The following is a 23,307-nucleotide window of genomic DNA, read 5'->3' on the forward strand; positions in this document are numbered from 1 at the left end:
AAGATCCCAGGTAGGTCTGACTTTGAAGACCTGCTTGCTGCTTTTCACCCAAGTCAAGTGTTGGAATTGCTGGTCCTGAGTTCTGTGACTTGTAATGTGGCCAGTCTGCTTTTCACCAGTAGGTCTTGACGATTGCAATTTTTTTCCTGTATTCCAAAATCACACTTTGTGTAAGTAAACTGTGTCCTTGAGGAATTTTTCAAAATTCGCCTTGATATGCCTATTCAACTGGACGCTGGCCTGTGAGAATGTGCTGAGGAATGGGATGATTTTACTTTTATCATCCTTTTTGTTGACTGGTTGTAGGAATGTTTTGAGGGATTGTCTCAGAAAGGAGCATGCGTACCCCCTGGATTTTAGGGCCCGGAAAAATATCCTTGTAGCCTCCCAGAAATCTGCTGGTGTAGAGCAGATTTTATGGAAATTGTAACTGTGATTTGATGAGTCCTCTGTATGTGTGTCTTGGATGAAAGCTTGTTTTGTACAGCAGGGCAAGGGTTAAGGGCTAGAGTTAGGGTTATAGTTAATGTTGGGGTTAGGGTTAAGTGTTGGGTTTTGGGTTGGGGTTAGCGTAAATGGTTGAGATTAGGGTTAAGGTTTGGGGTAAGTGGTTTGGGTTGGGGTTAGGGTAAATTGTTGAGATTAGGCTTGGGATAAAGGGTTGGGTTAAGGGTTGGGGTACGTGGTTTGGGTTGGAGTTAGGGTAAATTGTTGAGATTAGGGTTGTGGTTAGGGTTGGGTTGGGTTAGGGTAAGTGGTTGGGGTAGTGGCTGAGCAGTGTACCTGGAAAGTAGCCCTCATCTTAAAAAAAAATGCTTTGGAGGAGAATTCATCGGGATACAAGATCTTGATCAGGTTTCAGTTTGTGCTTTTTAGCAGGTAAGAATCTTAAACTTAATAAAACCACACAGAATCAGGAAATTAATCTATGTGAATAGTCAATGAAATGTCACATTTCTAAGTTTTTTAAATTTATTTTCTCTAAATACAAAGACCATTTTCATGAAACCTAAGAAGGAGCGTTAAAATGCAGCAAAGTGAGTCTAAAAGGGACATCATATTAAAGACAGTTCGGTCTCAGTCCACTGGGGGAGCCGGCAAGCACCTTTAGAAGCCACTGATCTGATACCCAATGCTGGAGGCGTCTGTGGGCAGTGGTGTCTGCTGTGGTGACATCAGCAGTGACGTTTGCCCGTCCTCCACGTCTGTCTCGGTGCCACACTCAGCCATTAGGGGCTTTCCACGAGCCTTCAGTTTTTTCAGGTAACGGGCCATCAGTGAGGCGTAGACACAGCCGTAGGTGGCTGCCACCACCATCATAATGCACACTGTACCGCAAACCACACCCGCCACGATCTGTGTCCCGTGTGCCCGGCGGACACTGATGGGCTGGTGGCCTTGGCGAACACACTCCTCCATGCTGCTGATCCTCCCTGGTGGGCATGGAGGGCGGGTGGCGGAGCCAGGAGACCTGTCCTTGGTTGGACTCTGCAGACAGTGGTGGAACATCTCTGCTGGCATGCTGCGGATGTCAAAGCCCTTTAAATCCGGCGGGACGCTGCACCGCATGGCATCCACTGTCCCGTCTGTAAATGGAGAAGAAGGCAAGAAGATAAAATCTGGGAACGTTCTTGTACAGCTGTTGGCAGAATGAGAAGGTTTCCAGTGTTTAAAATACAAATTGTGCATTAAAAATGAGGAGCAGAGAGTCAGCATTCATGGAGGAAAAAGGATGTAAATTGTAAAAGTTTACTGGGGGGGGGGCAGACCCCTGAACCTGAAGCTAGATCCACCCCTGCCGTTTTTGTGTTTGTTCGTTGTTCCTTCATCTGATTGGTTCTTCCTCCACACCTCCGTACTCCGTCCTTTGTGATTCGACCTCTTGGCTCTGTGTTCGTGCTGCTGGTTTTTATTTTTGATAATGTGCTTGTCCAGCGGGACGTTCCGAAGGACATGCTGCAGTTTGACTCGCGCTTACTCCTGTTTAACTCACTTCATTCACGTCTCACTTCCTGCTCTGAGCTCACGGTCGACGTTCTCTGCTTCCACGCTGCCGTGGATCAGAGAAGTTGATTATCAAATTCTGCACATTTGTATATTTGTTTATTTATTTATTAGCTGAATAAGAAACATTTCCTGGTGGTTGTCTGGTTTAATATTATTATCTAGACTAAGAGGTTCAGATGAGGAGTGTCACTGTGAAGAAACAGCTACGGCATTTTGGTCATGTAGACCTTTGTGCTGGTTGCTGTCCAGTACGTACCTCATGACGGTCAAGGTCAAGAACACACCCATATTTCACCTGGTCAAGGACACGGCCACATTTCACTTGTTCAAGGACACACCCACATTTCACCTGGTCATGGACACGCCCACATTCCCACTTGTTCAAGGACACGCCCACATTTCACCTGGTCAAGGACACGCCCACATTTCAACTGTTCAAGGACACGCCCACATTTCAACTGTTCAAGGACACTGCCACATTTCAACTGTTCAAGGACACGGCCACATTTCACTTGGTCAAGGACACGGCCACATTTCACTTGTTCAAGGACACGCCCACATTTCAACTGTTCAAGGACACGGCCACATTTCACTTGTTCAAGGACACGGCCACATGTCAACTGTTCAAGGACACGGCCACATGTCAACTGTTCAAGGACACGGCCACATTTCAACTGTTCAAGGACACGGCCACATTTCACTTGGTCAAGGACACGGCCACATTTCACTTGTTCAAGGACACGGCCACATTTCACCTGGTCAAGGACACGCCCACATTTCACCTGTTCAAGGACACGGCCACATTTCACCTGTTCAAGAACACGGCCACATTTCACTTGGTCAAGGACACGGCCACATTCCTCCTGGTCAAGGACACGCCCACATTTCACTTGTTTAAGAACATGCCCACATTCCTCCTGGTCAAGGACACGCCCACATTTCCACTTAGTCAAGGACACGCCCACATTTCACTTAGTCAAGGACACGCCCACATTTCAACTGTTCAAGGACGCGCCCACATTTCAACTGTTCAAGGACACGGCCACATTTCACTTGGTCAAGGACACGGCCACATTTCACTTGTTCAAGGACACGCCCACATTTCACCTGGTCAAGGACACGCCCACATTTCACCTGTTCAAGGACACGGCCACATTTCACTTGTTCAAGAACACGGCCACATTTCACTTGGTCAACGACACGGCCACATTTCACTTGGTCAAGGACACGGCCACATTCCTCCTGGTCAAGGACACGCCCACATTTCACTTGTTTAAGAACATGCCCACATTCCTCCTGGTCAAGGACACGCCCACATTTCCACTTAGTCAAGGACACGCCCACATTTCACTTGTTTAAGAACATGCCCACATTCCTCCTGGTCAAGGACACGCCCACATTTCACTTAGTCAAGGACACGCCCACATTTCAACTGTTCAAGGACACGCCCACATTTCAACTGTTCAAGGACACGGCCACATTTCACTTGTTCAAGGACATGCCCACATTTCACCTGGTCAAGGACACGCCCACATTTCACCTGTTCAAGGACACGGCCACATTTCACTTGTTCAAGAACACGGCCACATTTCACTTGGTCAACGACACGGCCACATTTCACTTGGTCAAGGACACGGCCACATTCCTCCTGGTCAAGGACACGCCCACATTTCACTTGTTTAAGAACGTGCCCACATTCCTCCTGGTCAAGGACACGCCCACATTTCACTTAGTCAAGGACACGCCCACATTTCACTTGTTTAAGAACATGCCCACATTCCTCCTGGTCAAGGACACGCCAACATTTCACTTGTTTAAGAACATGCCAACATTCCTCCTGGTCAAGGACACGCCCACATTTCACTTGTTTAAGAACACGCCCACATTCCTCCTGGTCAAGGACACGCCCACATTTCCACTTGTTCAAGGACACGCCCACATTTTACCTGGTCAAGGACACGCCCACATTTCACCTGTTCAAGGACACACCCACATTTCACTTGGTCAAGGACACGGTCACATTTCACTTGGTCAAGAACATGGTCACATTCCACCTGGTCAAGGACATGCTCACCTTTTACTTGGTCAAGGACATGCCCACATTTCACTTGGTCAAGGACACGCCCACATTTCACTTGGTCAAGGACACGCCCACATTTCACTTGGTCAAGGACATGCCCACATTTCACTTAGTCAAGGACATGCCCACATTTCACTTAGTCAAGAACATGCCCACATTTCACCTCATCAAGGACATGCCCACATTTCACCTGGTCAAGGACACGCCCTCATTTCACCTGGCTGCAGCAGGTAGATGGTTACTTTGGAGAGGTGGGGATGGACTGGTTGTCTGCCTGGGTGGTTGCCTTCCAGACTGGACTTGATCATATTAACTGCTGATGTTTAGCATGTCTGGATTAAAACCCAACGAGCAGGTTACAACCCCAATTCCAATGAAGTTGGGACGTTGTGTAAAATGTAAATAAAACAGAATACAATGATTTTCAAATCCTCTTCAACCTATATTCAATTGAATACACCACAAAGACAAGATATTTAATGTTCAAACTGATAAACTTTATTGTTTATGCAAATATTTGCTCATTTGGAAATGGATGCCTGCAACACGTTTCAAAAAAGCTGGGACAGTGGTATGTTTACCACTGTGTTACATCACCTTTCCTTCTAACAACACTCAATAAGCGTTTGGGAACTGAGGACAGTAATTGTTGGAGCTTTGTAGGTGGAATTCTTTCCCATTCTTGCTTGATGTACGATTTCAGTTGTTCAACAGTCCGGGGTCTCGGTTGTCGTATTTTGCACGTCATAATGCGCCACACATTTTACTACGAAGCCACGCTGTTGTAACACTGCAGAATGTGTCTTGGCATTGTCTTGCTGAAATAACCAGGGACGTCCCTGAAAAAGACGTTGCTTGGATGGCAGCATGTGTTGCTCCAAAACCTGGATGTACCTTTCAGCATTGATGGTGCCATCACAGATGTGTAAGTTGTCCATGCCATGGGCACTAACACACCCCCATGCCGTCACAGATGCTGGCTTTTGAACAGATTCTAGCTCTTTTGTCCGGAGGACACGACGTCCATGATTTCCAAAAACAATTTGAAATGTGGACTCATCAGACCAAAATCAAATCAAATCAATTTTATTTATATAGCGCCAAATCACAAGAAACAGTTGCCCCAAGGCGCCTTATATTGTAAGGCAAGGCCATACAATAATTATGTAAAAACCCCAACGGTCAAAACAACCCCCTATGGCAACAGTGGGAAGGAAAAACCTCCAGCAGAACCAGGCTCAGGGAGGGTCAGTCTTCTGCTGGGACTGGTTGGGGCTGAGGGAGAGAACCAGGAAAAAGACATGCTGTGGAAGAGAGCAGAGATCAATCACTAATGATTAAATGCAGAGTGGTGCATACAGAGCAAAAAGAGAAAGAAACACTCAGTGCATCATGGGAACCCCCCAGCAGTCTAAGTCTATAGCAGCATAACTAAGGGATGGTTCAGGGTTACCTGATCCAGCCCTAACTATAAGCTTTAGCAAAAAGTAAAGTTTTAAGCCTAATCTTAAAAGTAGAGAGGGTGTCTGTCTCCCTGATCTGAATTGGGAGCTGGTTCCACAGGAGAGGAGCCTGAAAGCTGAAGGCTCTGCCTCCCATTCTACTCTTACAAACCCTAGGAACTACAAGTAAGCCTGCAGTCTGAGAGCGAAGCACTCTATTGGGGTGATATGGTACTATGAGGTCCCTAAGATAAGATCAATCAATCAATCAATTTTTTTATATAGCGCCAAATCACAACAAACAGTTGCCCCAAGGCGCTTATATTGTAAGGCAAGGCCATACAATAATTACGTAAAACCCCAACGGTCAAAACGACCCCCTGTGAGCAAGCACTTGGCTACAGTGGGAAGGAAAAACTCCCTTTTAACAGGAAGAAACCTCCAGCAGAACCAGGCTCAGGGAGGGGCAGTCTTCTGCTGGGACTGGTTGGGGCTGAGGGAGAGAACCAGGAAAAAGACATGCTGTGGAGGGGAGCAGAGATCGATCACTAATGATTAAATGCAGAGTGGTGCATACAGAGCAAAAAGAGAAAGAAACAGTGCATCATGGGAACCCCCCAGCAGTCTACGTCTATAGCAGCATAACTAAGGGATGGTTCAGGGTCACCTGATCCAGCCCTAACTATAAGCTTTAGCAAAAAGGAAAGTTTTAAGCCTAATCTTAAAAGTAGAGAGGGTGTCTGTCTCCCTGATCTGAATTGGGAGCTGGTTCCACAGGAGAGGAGCCTGAAAGCTGAAGGCTCTGCCTCCCATTCTACTCTTACAAACCTTAGGAACTACATGTAAGCCTGCAGTCTGAGAGCGAAGCGCTCTATTGGGGTGATATGGTACTATGAGGTCCCTAAGATAAGATGGGACCTGATTATTCAAAACCTTATAAGTAAGAAGAAGAATTTTAAATTCTATTCTAGAATTAACAGGAAGCCAATGAAGAGAGGCCAATATGGGTGAGATATGCTCTCTCCTTCTAGTCCCCGTCAGTACTCTAGCTGCAGCATTTTGAATTAACTGAAGGCTTTTTAGGGAACTTTTAGGACAACCTGATAATAATGAATTACAATAGTCCAGCCTAGAGGAAATAAATGCATGAATTAGTTTTTCAGCATCACTCTGAGACAAGACCTTTCTGATTTTAGAGATATTGCGCAAATGCAAAAAAGCAGTCCTACATATTTGTTTAATATGCGCTTTGAATGACATATCCTGATCAAAATGACTCCAAGATTTCTCACAGTATTACTAGAGGTCAGGGTAATGCCATCCAGAGTAAGGATCTGGTTAGACACCATGTTTCTAAGATTTGTGGGGCCAAGTACAATAACTTCAGTTTTATCTGAGTTTAAAAGCAGGAAATTAGAGGTCATCCATGTCTTTATGTCTGTAAGACAATCCTGCAGTTTAGCTAATTGGTGTGTGTCCTCTGGCTTCATGGATAGATAAAGCTGGGTATCATCTGCGTAACAATGAAATTTAAGCAATGCCGTCTAATAATACTGCCTAAGGGAAGCATGTATAAAGTGAATAAAATTGGTCCTAGCACAGAACCTTGTGGAACTCCATAATTAACTTTAGTCTGTGAAGAAGATTCCCCATTTACATGAACAAATTGTAATCTATTAGACAAATATGATTCAAACCACCGCAGCGCAGTGCCTTTAATACCTATGGCATGCTCTAATCTCTGTAATAAAATTTTATGGTCAACAGTATCAAAAGCAGCACTGAGGTCTAACAGAACAAGCACAGAGATGAGTCCACTGTCCGAGGCCATAAGAAGATCATTTGTAACCTTCACTAATGCTGTTTCTGTACTATGATGAATTCTAAAACCTGACTGAAACTCTTCAAATAGACCATTCCTCTGCAGATGATCAGTTAGCTGTTTTACAACTACCCTTTCAAGAATTTTTGAGAGAAAAGGAAGGTTGGAGATTGGCCTATAATTAGCTAAGATAGCTGGTCAAGTGATGGCTTTTTAAGTAATGGTTTAATTACTGCCACCTTAAAAGCCTGTGGTACATAGCCAACTAATAAAGATAGATTGATCATATTTAAGATCGAAGCATTAAATAATGGTAGGGCTTCCTTGAGCAGCCTGGTAGGAATGGGGTCTAATAAACATGTTGATGGTTTGGATGAAGTAACTAATGAAAATAACTCAGACAGAACAATCGGAGAGAAAGAGTCTAACCAAATACCGGCATCACCGAGAGCAGCCAAAGATAACGATACGTCTTTGGGATGGTTATGAGTAATTTTTTCTCTAATAGTTAAAATTTTGTTAGCAAAAAAAGTCATGAAGTCATTACTAGTTAAAGTTAAAGGAATACTCGGCTCAATAGAGCTCTGACTCTTTGTCAGCCTGGCTACAGTGCTGAAAAGAAACCTGGGTTGTTCTTATTTTCTTCAATTAGTGAAAATAAGAACAACCCCAGGTTTCTTTTGTGGTGTGTGTCTTCAGACCACAGCACACTTTTCCACTTTGTGTCTGTCCATTTCAAATGAGCTTGGGCCCAGAGAAGGCGGTGGCATTTCTGGATGTTGTTGATGTTTGGCTTTCACTTTGCACGGTAGAGTTTTAAGTTGCACTTGTAGATGTAGCGACGAACTGTGTTAACTGACAATGGTTTTCTGAAGTGTTCCTGAGCCCACGCGGTAAGATCTTTTACACAATGATGTCAGTTTTTAAGGCAGTGCCGCCTGATGGATCAAAGGTCACGGGCATTCAATGTTGGTTTTCAGCCTTGCCACTTACGTGTAGAAAGTTCTCCAGATTCTCTGAATCTTCTGATTATATTATGGACTGTAGATGATGGAATCCCTAAATTCCTTGCTATTGAACGTTGAGAAACATAAACTGTTGGACCATTTTTTCACCAAGTTGTTCACAAAGTGGTGATTCTCGCCCCATCTTTGCTTGTGAACGGCTGAGCCTTTTGGGGATGCTCCTTTTATACCCAGTCATGACACTCACCTGTTTCCAATTAACCAGTTCACCTGTGGAATGTTCCAAACAGGTGTTCTTTGAGCATTCATCAACCTTCCCAGTCTTTTGGTGCCCCTGTCCCAGCTTTTTTGAAACATGTTGCAGGCACCCATTTCAAAATGAGCAAATATTTGCACAAAAACAATAAAGTTTATCAGTTTCAACATTAAATACCTTGTCTTGGTCTCCCTGCTCACCGCGGTAAATCAGCCATTCCATCCAGTGCTTGAAGCCCCTCAGATTGCAGTCGCACTCCCACGGGTTCCCCCACAACTGCAGCTGCTTTAGCGCCGTCAGTGGTTCAAAGGTGACTCTGTCCAGTGACCTCAGCCTGTTCCCAGCCAAGGACAACCAAGCCAGGGCATGAAGTCCATCTAAGAGTCCCTTTGGCAGCCAGAGGAGGGCATTGGTGGAAAGGTCCAAACACTGTAGCTGCCTCAGCTCCTGAAAAACTTCTTTGCTTAGACCAGCTTGTCCATTCAGATTCTGAACAGCGTCTGTGTTGTTTCTTGGGTCAGATGTCTCCAGAGATCCACCAAGGTGGTTAGTGGAGAGGTTGAGCCGGCGTAGTCCACTAAGGCCAGAGAAGACTCCAGGATTCAGGGTGTAAAAGTGGTTGTGAGACAGATCCAGGAGCTCCAGCCTGCCGAGGTTGGACAGCTGGGCGACACTCAGGGAGGACAGGTTGTTTCTAGGCAGGTGGAGGACCACAGAGTCCAGGTTTATCCATGACAGGATGGACATCAAAGAAGACAGACCAACACTGGAGCAGTCAGTGGTATTGCCATAACACAAGCAGACCTCAGGACAGCCGTGGACCAAGGCGGACAGTTCCAGGAGAACCAGCACCAGACTGGACAACCCTGCACACACCCAGAGACAGACAAGAGACAGAAGTCTTTCATAAGCACTCTATGTTTAGATTAAAACTGGACCTTAATTCTTACAGACCCAGCAGCTCATCCCACGCTTCCCTATACTCGGCTGAGTCCTGTAACTCTTCCCAGAGGATTCAGAGGTGTTCCCAGGACAGCTGGAAAAATATAATCCCTCCAGTGGGTCTTCCCGGGTTGTCCTCCCAGTTCGATGTACCTGGATAACCTCCCTATTTGCACTCATTACGTCCACCAAGGACATAATAAAATCATCAGCATTTATTTATTAGTCTGTCTGTCTGACTGTTGGCAGGATCAAAAACTACTGCACTGATTTTGATGACCTTTTTGGCATGGAAGACTCCGGATCCGGAGTCAAGTCATAGCTTGTCGTGCCACCAAACTCACATCACACATCAATAAACTCCAGCTTTAAATAAAAAGCTATAGAGATTTTATTCAAATTTATTGCAAAAAAATCTTCAAAATTATATAATGGTACATTTTTCAATCTAAGTGCTGTAGTACAGTCAGAGGGAGCTCACTGATGTGTGATGTGAGTTTGGTGGCTCTACAAACCATAAATATGACATTATTGAGTTGTCATCAAAGCATTTCCTTTCACTGTGGTAATTTGTTGACAGTCCCTAAACTCCGCTCTCGCACCTGGCTGCACGTCAAGTTCACTGTAATTTATAAAGAACGAAGGACGTTTCATTTTGGGAGAAAGATCGGTGTTGGTCGGTTGTAGTTTCTTGTCTGTGTTACAGCGTTTGGAAAGAGGTGTCGTTAGATTTAAAACAGCGATTCGCTTTGAAGTTATTACGTCTCTTCGGCTGCTCCTGTTTGCACTCAGGGTTGCCACAGCAAATCCGAGGTGGATCTGCATGTTGATTTAGCACAGGTTTCGAATCTTTGAACATCTTTCCAACTTAACTCTGTAAGTTTACAGTTGACATTAAGTGATGATAATCATGGGCAGGTGGTGACAGCGGATCTTTGTGTCAGGCTCACATGTGGTGCTCATGTCCACGTGTGTCAACATAATATATACTGAGTGCACGATTTACAAATTGTGGCCACGTTTAAGTAGATCGTGCACAATGTTTTATAACTGTGTTTACTAAATCGTGCAATCATTTCACAATGCTTAAAACGTGTGCACATTCTCTCCACATTTGAAATGACACTTCTAGAGCTCCGTACAAATACAAAAAAAAAAAAAAAATCTGAAGTTATCTTCCTTAAACTCAAACCGAAAGCAAATCTCTACAACTTGATAGAAATGAATTAAAAATCTAAACTCTTTCTTCCTAATGAAGTGGTGTTGAGGAGGATTTTCTTCAAAAGAAGACCTGAAAGTTCAGCTACAATTTGACAGAAAGTACATTTGAGATGAAAGTCTAGATCTGATGTTTTGGTGAAAGAAACTTTTGTATTTCTTCATAATTGATGTAAATAAAGTCCAAGACATATTCAGTGACTTGGAAATGTTCATGTTTTCGTCCCCTGACTTGTCTAAAGAAAACTGTCAATAAAACTGATTATTATTTACAGGTTTGATCAAGTTTTAGAGATTTGCTTTCAGTTTGAGTTTGAGGGAGATAATTTTAGAAAATTTTATTTATTTTTTTATTTATTTATTTATTTATTTGTATTTCTTGTATTTAAAATGGCATAAAGAAATTAAAAAGTGTGAAATTCCAAGTGTTCCAATACTTTTGGAAGGCACAGTATCCTAACCTTATGATGAGTGTAAAATGAGTGTGGGATTATTACTGTTTTGTTTAAGAAGGTTTAATTTTCACTGTTGCTGCACTTTGTGTCAAATCATATCATATATCATATTAATATGACAATATTGAGATATAATTTTGCCATAATTTACAGCCCTACTGTCAACTAGCTGAAAACCTTGAATATTAATTTACATCTGCATTTTAAAAAAATGCTTAAAGTGGTACGGGGTTAATAGGGCTGTAATTAGGGGGGTCTGTGAGGTGGAGTCCTCCCCAGAAGCTGAAGGCTTTTAGTCATGCTAATGCTCCCCAGAAGCATTTACTGAAGGACCTAAATGAGATGGTGAGATGCTGAAGAGCTTCACTTGTTCATGTCTGCGACATATGCATATTAGCAGAATCTTAAAATCTGATCTCACTGGGACACCAAAATGGGTGTAATGTGGTCAACCTTTCTGCTTCCTGTCAAAAGTCTGCCAGCAGCATTTTGAACGAATTGGAGAGCCCAGACGCATGGATCAGGGTCTCAGCATCAGCCATAGACAAGATGGGACAAATCTTCACTATATTTCGCAGGTGGAAGAAAGATGTCCTCATAATATCTCTAATGTGGAGGTCAAAGGACAACGAAGGATCAAAAATTACCCCAAGATTCCTCACTTTGTCAGTGTGATGTATGACACACGAGCCGAGGCTGAGTGTTAACTGGTCAAATTGATGCCGATGTCTCACTGGACCAAGAACCATCATTTCAGTCTTATCAGAGTTTAAATGGAGGAAGTTGCTGGACACAGCTATAATAATAATAATAATAATAATAATAATAATAATAATAATAATAATAATAGTGTGCATATGATAACAAGAACATAAATAACATAATTACATTAAGACAGTAAATTAACATTAAAAATTATGTAATTTACAGGAAAGGAGGTGATAGTGTAGTGTTTAAGCATTGGGCTTGAGACCAGAGGATCCTCAGTTCAAATCCCCGCCTGACTGGAAAATCACTAAGGGCCCTTGGACAAGGTCCTTAATCCCCTTTTGCTCCCGGTGTGTAGTGAGCACCTTGTATGGCAGCACCCTGACATCAGGGTGAATGTGAGGCATTATTGTAAAGCGCTTTGAGTGTCTGATGCAGATGGAAAAGCGGTATATAAATGCAGTCCATTTACTGGGCATTTTTTGGACAATTTACTCGCCTGGCATAAATGTTTTATTATTGCTGTTAACAGCTCTCCCTGCATCCCACAATCAAGTTTTATATCTCTTTTTTTTTCCAGGACAACCTGTACTTTCAAGATATATATGCTATAGTTGGGTTTTATAAGTGTAATAAAGGTTTCAGGTTTGAGGAGCGGCCCCTCCCCCCTCGCTCCATTGATATGGTAAACAGTGCTTTACGCCGGAGCGAGAGAGCTTGCCACAGGCTTATCCAGTAACATTCACAGGAAAACTAGTTGAGCAAGCCTGATACTCACACACTGTTTGAGCACGTGAGATTGCATGAGAGGCTCTCTGTCTGCTCACTTTCACTTTTGCTGTGCGTAATGGCGTAGGGCGCATTGGAGCAGCCAGGGGGCTATTCAGACGGGCCAGCTAGTAACACATCACTCCTAAAAACAATCTTTGGTGTGTCACGTGAGGTAAATCTGCCCTACAATTGGATTTTGGAAAACCATGTGACGGTGAACCAATTCCAATTGGACACTCACATTGCTCACGTCATCACACAGCTTTAATGAGGAGTACAAAGATGGTGGACAGTGGCTCGAAAGTCTGCAGAGTTAACTTTTCAGCAAAAAAAGTAAGTTTCTATCTCATATCATTAAAAAGTTATTTATAATTTAGCAAAGCTTTGTCTCAGCTGTCATATACGACGGCATCGGCCCCAGAGGGTTAAACCCTTAGATCTTCAGCAAATGTATTTATAAAGAGAAACTGCATGAACTACACAAGTTATTTTTATTTTCTAATAAGTTTATTCAATGAGGAGAAACCAATGCTAAATTATTGTTGTGTCATAACTTAATTTTTGTTCAGCCTTTGTGACCCGTCTTCATGAAGTTAAATGCAAAGATGTTGAAATTGGCCTTATCCTGCAATGATAAAGAATCCTTAAAAAATTACTGGATCCGGGTCGTGTTCTGGATCATTATCAAAATTTAATGAATTCTAAGTTAGGCCAAGATACACCCCTGGTAAAAATTTCATTGAAATCCATTGAGGATTTTTTGAGTAATCCTGCTAACAAACCAACCAACCAACAAACAAATAAACGGACACGACCGAAAACATAACCTCCTTGGCGGAGGAGGGTTTTCTTAAAAAGAAGACCTGAAAGTTCAGCTACAGTTTGCCAGAAGGTACAGCTGAGATGCAAGCCTAGATTTCATGTTTTGGTGAAAGAAAACCCTCCTCTGTCCCACTTCATCATGAAGCTGTATAACTGGTGATACAAAATGCAAAACATGCACTGTGCACAATTTCTTCAATCACAGCCACAGAAGCCTGTAAATTCTTTTGGGTTGTCTGGGTGTCTTGGTGGCTTTCCTCACTCTCCTTCTTGCACAGTCACTCAGTTTTTGAGAACTGTCTACTCCACACAGATTTACCACAGAGTGTCATGCTGTTTGCATTTCTTCATAACTGATGTAAATAAAGTGACTTGGAAATGTTTATGTTTCCATCCCCTGACTTCTCTGAGGAAAACTGGCAATTAAACTGATTATTTACAGATATTATACCAAAGGGGCTGATTACTTATGCAACCCATCATCTTGGCTTTTATATTTTTAATTAATTTATATTAGGTTGTAGAGATTTACATTCAGTTTGAGTTTAAGGAAGATCATTTTTGAAATTTTTATTGTGAGAAGCCTGGTTTACTTTTTGTATTTGAAATGCCATAAACAAATTAAAATGTGTGAAATACCAAGGGGCTGAATACTTTTGCAAGCCACTGTAAATAAAATGGTTGAGTTCTTCTTCTAAAACCTGTTGAGATCTAAAGGTTCTAAAAACATTCTGGACTCACACACCTTTCCCACTCATTATACAAACTTTACACAATTTATTACCACCTTTGAAAAATGTCAGCTACTGTTTTATGGATCCTCACAGGCAACGTGCTCGTATCAAATTTAAAAGTCTGCTTAAGTTTGTCAGAAGGCACATGGGAGACTCCAGCCTAGATTTCATCTTAAGTCCTCGGTGTTACCATGAAGCTGTGACTGGAGACGCAAGACAGAAGTGTCTCAGTCACAGCCATTGAAGCTTGTCAGGCCTCCTTGGTGGCTTCCTTCACCGGCCAGGAAGAAGCTTTTGTTTTGCACAGGTACTTGCATGCAGTAAATTACAGAGACATTTATCTGTGGACCCTCATGTTCTTCAGAAGCTCACGTGAAGCTCCAGTACCCACCTGGACCCTGCAGGCGGTTTGCTCCATGCTGGTCCACGTTCCTCATGTCTGTCACATGGACTTCAGGCCGTCCTCGCCGAGCGTCCAGCTGTGGACAGCATCCTGAAAAACAAAAGATAATCCTCCTGTGGAAGCTTTAAGCTCTTTCATCACTTCATCATGTGACACGTTCAGCCGTTCACCTTCAGCACCGCCTTCTGCAGCTCGTGCAGAGCGGCGCCGCCGTGAAGAGAGCAGCTGTGTGAGATTAAGTGCAGCTCAGCAAATGTTCAGAAGAACAAACATCAGCAGCTTGGACCAGAAAACGCAGAGAAGCAGAATAATCCTGTTTCCACACGGTCAGTACAAATGGCGGTGCTGCGGGAAAAAAATGCTTTTAGTTTCATCACTTTATTTTGATTTGCTGATGTTTAGTGTGAATGTGAAATAAAAAGCCAGTGAGGAAGAAAAAAGAAACTGCAAAAGAGCCGCAGAATCGCTGCCCAGAGGATTTTCTCTGCCAGCGTCCAGCCTGCAGCTAAAAAATAAAAAACAAGGAGGTCAAAGGCCACGTGACCACCGTACGAGTTAGTCCTCCATCTGCTTCTGTTAACTCATCTGAGTTACATTCTTGTCTTTTGTCGATGATGTAGTACGCTATGGTGCAAAAGTTTTAGGCAGCCAGAGTTATTTTAAATCAGAATATTGTCAGAAAATTTTTTCTGTTCCTCTAAAACTCAAATGCAACAAAAAAGAATACAACCCCACTCCAGTTACCTCAGACAGCAATTAGTCCACAATTATTACTTGTTTACCGTAATAATGGCACACATCAGAATTAAAGACTGCACATACACATTTGACTGTTTATGTGCATTAAGTTTGAAGAAGTCCGTTATCTGAATTGAGGCAAGTGGGTGAAGGCCACGCAGCAACCCTGAGATGCACCGCCGTCAGCTTGGGAGGAGACGTGGGCTGCAGCGAAAACTGCACCGCCCCAGCAGAAGAGGGAGGGAATGACGTTAGCGGGCGCCGGAAAGGTGAGGTTTTGATGGGGGAAGGAGGGGAGTGGGGGAGGGAATGGAACATGCTTCAGTCCTGTGAAAAGCAGTTTATTGTCTTTGTGAGATGAGATAAGAAACAGCCAATGTTCCCCAGGCCAAAACAAATCCCTCTGGAGGAAAAACAGTCGGGCAATTTGACCTTCAGGCTTGATAAGCCTATAATGTTATGGTTACAGCAGTGAAAAACACTTTTTAGCAGTTCCACTTGCACAACCAAATCCCAATTATGAATTAAGAAAATTCCCAATTTTCTGTGTAGGCTCTCAGTTGTCCAGGTGGTTTCCATAGTAGAGAAGCTTGAATCTTCGACTGGACTTGGTTGCTTGACGCGAGGACGTTTCGCTTCAAATCGCAGAAGCTTCCTCAGCTAAAATTCTTGCTCTGGTGGTCTGACTTCTGTCTTGACTCTTGTAGAGAAGAATAAGAATAATTATTCTTGCCGTGGTTCTTGATGCCGCCGTCTTGCCAATTTTCTGGTAGATCAGGGCAGCACATAAGCCAAAAAGTACCAGCCCTGCTACCATGAGACCAAATATGAATAAATCCTCGACGTCCTCAATGGAGAACGGCGCCAAGCATGCAACATGCCAGGAACTCCAGGAGTCAAGGATATAGCCAGAAGGATACGTTCCATCTGGGCAGGTAGGATCCCCCAGTCCTGACCTTCTTGTAGAAAAAATGGTGTCAATAGCGTTCAGAGACCAGCTGATCAATTCCATGGTTAATCCAATAGTAGTCCAATAGATCCAGAATCCAATATAATTTGAGGAATTCACAGTCTGATGAAGTAGGGACTTGAAGGTTAAAGGCAGAGAACAGAGATAAGGGAGAGTGGAGGAGATGTGACCGCCTTCATCGGAGTCCCAAGCTGAATGAATTACATGAGTTACATCACCTTTCCTTCTAACAACACTCAATAAGCGTTTGGGAACTGAGGACACTAATTGTTGAAGCTTTGTAGGTGGAATTCTTTCCCATTCTTGCTTCAGTTGTTCAACAGTCCGGGGTATCCGTTGTCATATTTTGTGCTTCATAATGCGCCACACATTTTCAATGGGTGACAGGTCTGGACTGCAGGCAGGCCAGTCTAGTACCTTTCAGCATTGATGGTGCCATCACAGATGTGTAAGTTGTCCATGCCATGGGCACTAACACACCCCCATACCATCACAGATGCTAGCTTTTGAACTTTGCTCTGGTAACAATCTGGATGGTCTTTTTCCTCTTTTGTCCGGAGGACATGACGTCCATGATTTCCAAAAACAATTTGAAATGTGGACTCATCAGACCACAGCACACTTTTCCACTTTGTGTCTGTCCATTTCAAATGAGCTCTGGCCCAGAGAAGGCGGCGGCGTTTCTGGATGTTGTTGATGTTTGGCTTTCACTTTGCATGGTGGAGTTTTAAGTTGCACTTGTAGATGTAGCGACGAACTGTGTTAACTGACAATGGTTTTCTGAAGTGTTCCTGAGCCCACGCGGTAAGATCCTTTACACAATGATGTCAGTTTTTAATGCAGTGCCGCCTGAGGGATCGAAGGTCACGGGCATTCATTGTTGGTTTTCAGCCTTGCCGCGTACATGTACAAAGTTCTCCAGATTCTCTGAATCTTCTGATTATATTATGGACTGTAGATGATGGAATCCCTAAATTCCTTGCAACTGAACATTGAGATACATTGTTCTTAAACTGCTGGACTATTTTTTCACACAGTTGTTCACAAAGTGGTGATCCTCACCCTATCTTTGCTTGTGAACGGCTGAGCCTTTTGGGGATGCTCCTGTTATACCCAATCATGACACTCACCTGTTTCCAATGAACATGTTCACCTGTGCAATGTTCCAAACAGCTGTTCTTTGAGCATTCATCAACTTTCCCAGTCTTTTGTTGCCCCTGTCCCAACTTTTTTGCAATGCGTTGCAGGCATCCATTTCAAAATGAGCAAATATTTACACAAAACAAAGTTTATCAGTTTGAACATTAGGGCAGCACGCTGGCTTAGTGGTTAGCACTGTTGCCTCACAGCGAGGTCGTCATGGGTTCAATTTCCACCTGTGGCCTTTCTGTGTGGAGTTTGCATGTTCTCCCCATGTTTGCGTGGGTTTCCTCCAGGTGCTTCAGTTTCCTCCCACATCCAAAGACATGCGGGTTAGGTGGATTGGAATCTTTAAATTGTCCATAGGTGTGCGTGTGCGTGTGGGTGTGTCTGTGTTTGTTTGTCTATATGTGGCCCTGTGACAAACTGGTGTCCTGTCCTGGGTGTACCCCGCCTCACACTCTATGACTGCTGGGATATGCTCCAGCTCCCTGCAAACCTTAATTGGACTAAGCGGTTGAAGATGAGTGTGTGTGTGTGTGTGTGTGTGTGTGGGGTTGAACATTAAATATCTTGTCTTTGTGGTGTATTCAATTGAATATAGGTTGAAGAGGATTTGCAAATCATTGCATTCTATTTCTGTGAAGGCTCTCAGTTGTCCAGGTGGTTTCCATAGTAGAGAAGCTTGACTCTTGTAGAGTCAAGACAGAAGTCAGACTACCAGAGCAAGAATTTTAGGTGAGGAAGCTTCTGCGATTAGAAGCAAAACGTCCTTGTGTCAAGCAACCCAGTCCAGTTGAAGGTTCAAGCTTCTCTACTATTGCATTCTGTTTTTATTTACATTTCACACAACGTCCCAACTTCATTGGAATTGGGGTTGTATTTCAAGAAATTAGTCAGTTTTAACATTATAATGAAAGAAAATCTTCTTTGTCTTTCGGCTGTTCCCGTTAGGGGTCGCCACAGCAGATCAATCGTTTCCATCTCACCCTGTCCTCTGTATCTTCCTCTGTCACACCAACCACCCGCATGTCCTCCCTCAGCACATCCATAAACCTCCTCTTTGGTCTCCCTCTTCTCCTCCTGCCTGGTGGCTCCATCCTCAGCATCCTTCTCCCTATATACCCTGGGTCCCTCCTCTGCACATGTCCAAACCATCTCAGTCTCTCCTCTCTGACTTTGTCTCCAAATCGTCCCACCTGAGCTGTCCCTCTGATATGTTCATTCCTAATCTTGTCCATTCTCATCACTCTCAAAGAGAATCTCAGCATCTTTATCTCTGCCTCCTGTCTTTTTGTTAGTGCCACCGTCTCTAAGCCGTCCAACATAGCTGGTCTCACTACTGTCTTGTAAACTCTCCTTCACTCTTGCTGATATTCTTCAGTCACAAATCACTCCTGCCACCTTTCTCCACCCACTCCACCCTGCCTGCACTCTCTTCTTCACCTCTCTACCACACTCTCCATTACTTTGAACAGTTGACCCCAAATATTAAACTCATCTACTTTCACCACTTCTACTCCTTGTAACTGCACTATTCCACTGGGCTCCCTCTCATTCACACACATGGACTCAGTCTTGCTTCTACTGACTTTCATTCCCCTTCTCTCCAAAGCATATCTCCACTTCTCCAGACTAGACTGAACTTGCTCTCTACTCTCACTACAGATCACAATGTCATCTGCAAACATCATAGTCCATGGGGACTCCTGTCTGATCTCATCCGTCAACCTGTCCATCACCACTGCAAACAAGAAAGGACTCAGAGCTGATCCTTGGTGTAATCCCACCTCCACCTTGAATGAGTCTGTCATTCCGACTGCGCATCTCACCGCTGTCACACTATTCTTGTACATGTCCTGCACTACCCTAACATACTTCTCTGCCACTCCAGACTTCCTCATACTCTACCACCTCCTCTCTTGGCACCCTATCATAAGCATTTTCTAAGTCCACAAACACACAGTGTAACTCTTTCTGTCCTTCTCTGTACTTTTCCAACAGTATTCTCAGAGCAAACATTGCATCGTAGTGCTCTTTCTTGGCATGAAACCATATTACTGCTCACAGATCTTCACCTGTTTTCTAAGCCTAGCTTCTACTACTCTTTCCCATAACTTCATGCTGTGGCTGATCAACTTTATGCCTCTGTAGTTACTGCAGCTCTGCACATCACCCTTGTTCTTGAAAATAGGAACCAGCACACTTTGTCTGCACTCCTCAGGCATCCTCTCACTTTCCAATATTTTATTAAACAATCTGGTTAGAAACTCTACTGCCATCTCTCCTAGACATTTCCATGCCTCCACTGGAATGTCATCTGGACCAACTGCCTTTCCACTCTTCATCCTCTTCATAGCAGCCCTCACGTCTTCCTTACTAATCTCTTGTACTTCCTGATTTACTCTCACCACATCATCCAGCTCATTTTCTTTATTCATCAGCTCTTCAAAATATTCCCTCCATCTTCTCAGCACACACTCCTCACTTGTCAGCACATTACCATGTGCATCTTTTACCACTCTAACCTGCAGCACATCCTTTCCGGCTCTGTCCTTTTGTCTGGCCAATCAGTACAAGTTATTTTCTCCTTCCTTACTATTCAACTTCTTGTACAGCTCGCAATATGCCTTTTCCTTCACTTTTGCCACTTCTCTTTTTGCCTTATGCCGCATCTCCTTGTATCCCTGTCTATTTTCTTCATCTCTCTGACTATCCCAAAACTTTTTCGCCAACCTCTTTCTCCTTATGCTTTCCTGGACCTCTTCAGTCCACCACCAAGTCTCCTTGTCTTCCTTCCACTGTCCAGATGTCATACCCAGTACTAGCTGTCTCCCTCACCACATCTGCAGTACTTTTCCAGTTGTCCAAAACTGCTTCCCCTCCAACCAGTGCTTCTCTCACCTGCTTGCTAAATTTCACACAACAGTCTTCCTCCTTCAGCTTCCACCATCTGATCCTTTGTTGAGCTCTCACTCTCTTCTTCTTTACCTCTAAAGTCATCCTACAAACAACCATCCTATGCTGTCTAGTGACACTCTCTCCTGCCACCACCTTACAGTCTCTGATTTCTTTTAGCTTGCATCTCCTATAAAGAATGTAGTCCACCTGTGTGCACCTTCCTCCACTCTTATATGTTACCCTGTGCTCCTCCCTTTTCTTAAAGTAGGTATTCACAACAGTCATTTCCATCCTTTTTGCAAAATCAACTACCATCTGTCCTTCCACATTCCTATCCTTGATACCATATCTACCCATTACTTCCTCATCACCTCTGTTCCCTTCACCAACATGCCCGTTGAAGTCTGCTCCTATCACCACTCTTTCATGCTTGGGCACACTCTCCACCACATCATCTAACACACTCCAGAAATCTTCTTTCTCCTTCATCTCACAACCTACCTGTGGGGCATATGCACTGATGATATTCATCATCACACCTTCAATTTCCAGCTTCATACTCATCACCCTGTCAGACACTCGCTTAACCTCCAACACTTTTAACATACACTTCCTTTAAAATCAAATCAAATCAAATCAATTTTATTTATATAGCACCAAATCACAGCAAACAGTTGCCCCAAGGCGCTTTATATTGTAAGGCAAAAGCCATACAATAATTACAGAAAATGACCCCAACATCATTTCTCTTCCTGTCCTCACCATGGTACAACAACTTGTACCCACCGCCGATGCTCCTGCTCTTACTTCCCTTCCACTTGGTCTCTTGCACACACAATGTCTACCTTTCTCCTTTCCATCATATCAGCCAGCTCTCTCCCTTTACCAGTCATACTACCAACATTCAAAGTCCCCACTCTCATTTCCACTCTTCTAGTTTTTTTCTTCTCCCGCTGTTTGTTGAAACGTTCTCCTCCTCTTCGTCGTCTTCGCCCAGCAGTAGCCCAATTTCCACCGGCACCCTGTTGGGCAACAGCACCGGTGGTGGACGTTGTTAACCCGAGCTGCGACCGATCCGGTATGGAAATTCGATTCTTAGTCTGCATAGTTGGGTTGGCTTGTTTTACGCCGGATGCCCTTCCTGACGCAACCCTCCTCATTTATCTGGGCTTGGGACCGGCACTCAGAATGTTCTGGCTGTACACCCCATGTGGCTGAGTTATTATAACGAAAGAAAATAAACAAACAAAAAAATAAAAACAACTGCCAATAAAATTTCAGGACAAGACATAAAAGAAAATATTTTTATTTATAGTGAGCAGCTTTTCAGCTGATGATGATGATGATGATTATTATTATTTAATGTGACTGATGTGAAGAAATATTTGTCCCTGAATTTAACAGCTGCTGGTTCCTTCTGGAAACTGATCACTTTTTAAAATCACTTTGGAAAAAGAAAACATTTTTTCAAACATGAACAGTTTTCTGCTTCTGGATCTCAGTCTGGTTCACAGCTGGATTTTAATGAGCTCCAAAGGACTAAAAAGTAGGTCTGAGCGTCATTTAGGAAAATCTCACCAAGTTCTGGTCCCGCAAGCCGCCGCCTGGTTACTGTCAAATCACTGACGAGCTCCTGATGACACAGAAAACCACGTTGAAGCTGAAGCAGGAAATACTGAAATACAAAAACTACTTAAACTGAAATATATATATATATATATATATATATATATATATATATATATATATATATATATATATATATATCAAATCAAATCAATTTTATTTATATAGCGCCAAATCACAACAAACAGTTGCCCCAAGGCGCTTTATATTGTAAGGCAAAGCCATGCAACAATTACGGAAATGTTGTGTGGGCCGCTGAAGAGGAGGTATTGCTGGCCCACCACCACCAGAGGGCGCCCTGTCTGGAGTGCGGGCTCCAGGCACCAGAGGGCGCTGCCGCCTCACAGGAGCAGCCGGGGTGACAGCTGTCACTTCTCGCCTACGACAGCTGTCACCAATCATCTGATCAGCAGTGGTATATCAGCAAGACAACATCTCCACCTCTTTGCCGAGATATCGCTCTACCTAGGAGGTACAGTACTCAGCCGACTGTGTTGTCTTTTTGACATTAACACTTTGTTACTTTTGTGCGTTAAATAGCAGACATTCTTCCGACGAGAGGTGGAGGTGGTTTTCCCGCCATACGGGTTGCTGGGTGCAAACACACCCACATTTAACTGTTTTTGTTCCTCGCCAGCAGTACCAGATCCGACACGCGGAGGCAGTGGCCACCTGGGAGTTCGGGACTTGGCGGCTCCAGTATTGCCGGGGTTCGGTGGCGGAGGAAATCGTGTGGTTCCGGTTCTGCTTTGGACAGACGTCTCTTATCTTCGAGCCTGCCCACGTGACACATTTTGTGAATTGACTTCTTTGTCTATTGTTGTAATCTGTTGTGTTTGTTGTGCTTATTCACAACAGTAAAGTGTTGTTATTTGACTTCGTCCATTGTCCGTTCATTTGCGCCCCCTGTTGTGGGTCCGTGTTCCTACACTTTCCCAACAGGATATCTCGGCCGATGTGGGACCAGGGGCGATGAGGCACAGGCAGCGGCTGGAGCTCGTCCTCCTGCCGACCCTGTGCTGGATATAAACGTTCCAGTGTTGGTTCAACAACCCCTCCCACCATCCCCTGAAGCATACATAAGCCCTCCTGAGCCGTACGGAGGTTGTGTGGAGACGTGCGCGGATTTTCTTATGCAGCGTTCGCTCGTCTTCGCACAACGTCCCGTCATGTATGCGTCAGATGCTAGTAAAATAGCTTATGTGATTGCTCTGCTTCGGGGTAAAGCACGCGCCTGGGCTACGGCGCTCTGGGAACAGAACTCACGGTTGTTATCAGCATACACTGGGTTTGTGGGGGAGTTCAGA

General features: G+C 43.8%; 2 protein-coding genes across 2 annotated transcripts in view; one reads left to right on the plus strand and one right to left on the minus strand.

The window, feature by feature from the left end:
- Positions 1-23,307, plus strand: part of LOC117516367 (voltage-dependent calcium channel subunit alpha-2/delta-4-like) — a 159,734-nt gene that overhangs the window by 109,629 nt on the left and 26,798 nt on the right. The window lies entirely within an intron of this gene.
- LOC117515264 (leucine-rich repeat and transmembrane domain-containing protein 2-like) lies at positions 1,108-17,480 on the minus strand. Its single transcript, XM_034175746.1, has 6 exons — positions 17,464-17,480; positions 14,796-14,850; positions 14,595-14,701; positions 14,413-14,425; positions 8,773-9,487; positions 1,108-1,586 (listed from the first exon to the last, which is right to left on the minus strand). Exons 1-6 carry the CDS (start codon positions 17,478-17,480, stop codon positions 1,108-1,110), a joined length of 1,386 nt encoding a protein of 461 aa, XP_034031637.1.

The sequence above is a fragment of the Thalassophryne amazonica genome, chromosome 8, assembly GCF_902500255.1.
Source record: "Thalassophryne amazonica chromosome 8, fThaAma1.1, whole genome shotgun sequence".
Classification (NCBI taxonomy): Eukaryota; Metazoa; Chordata; class Actinopteri; order Batrachoidiformes; family Batrachoididae; genus Thalassophryne; species Thalassophryne amazonica.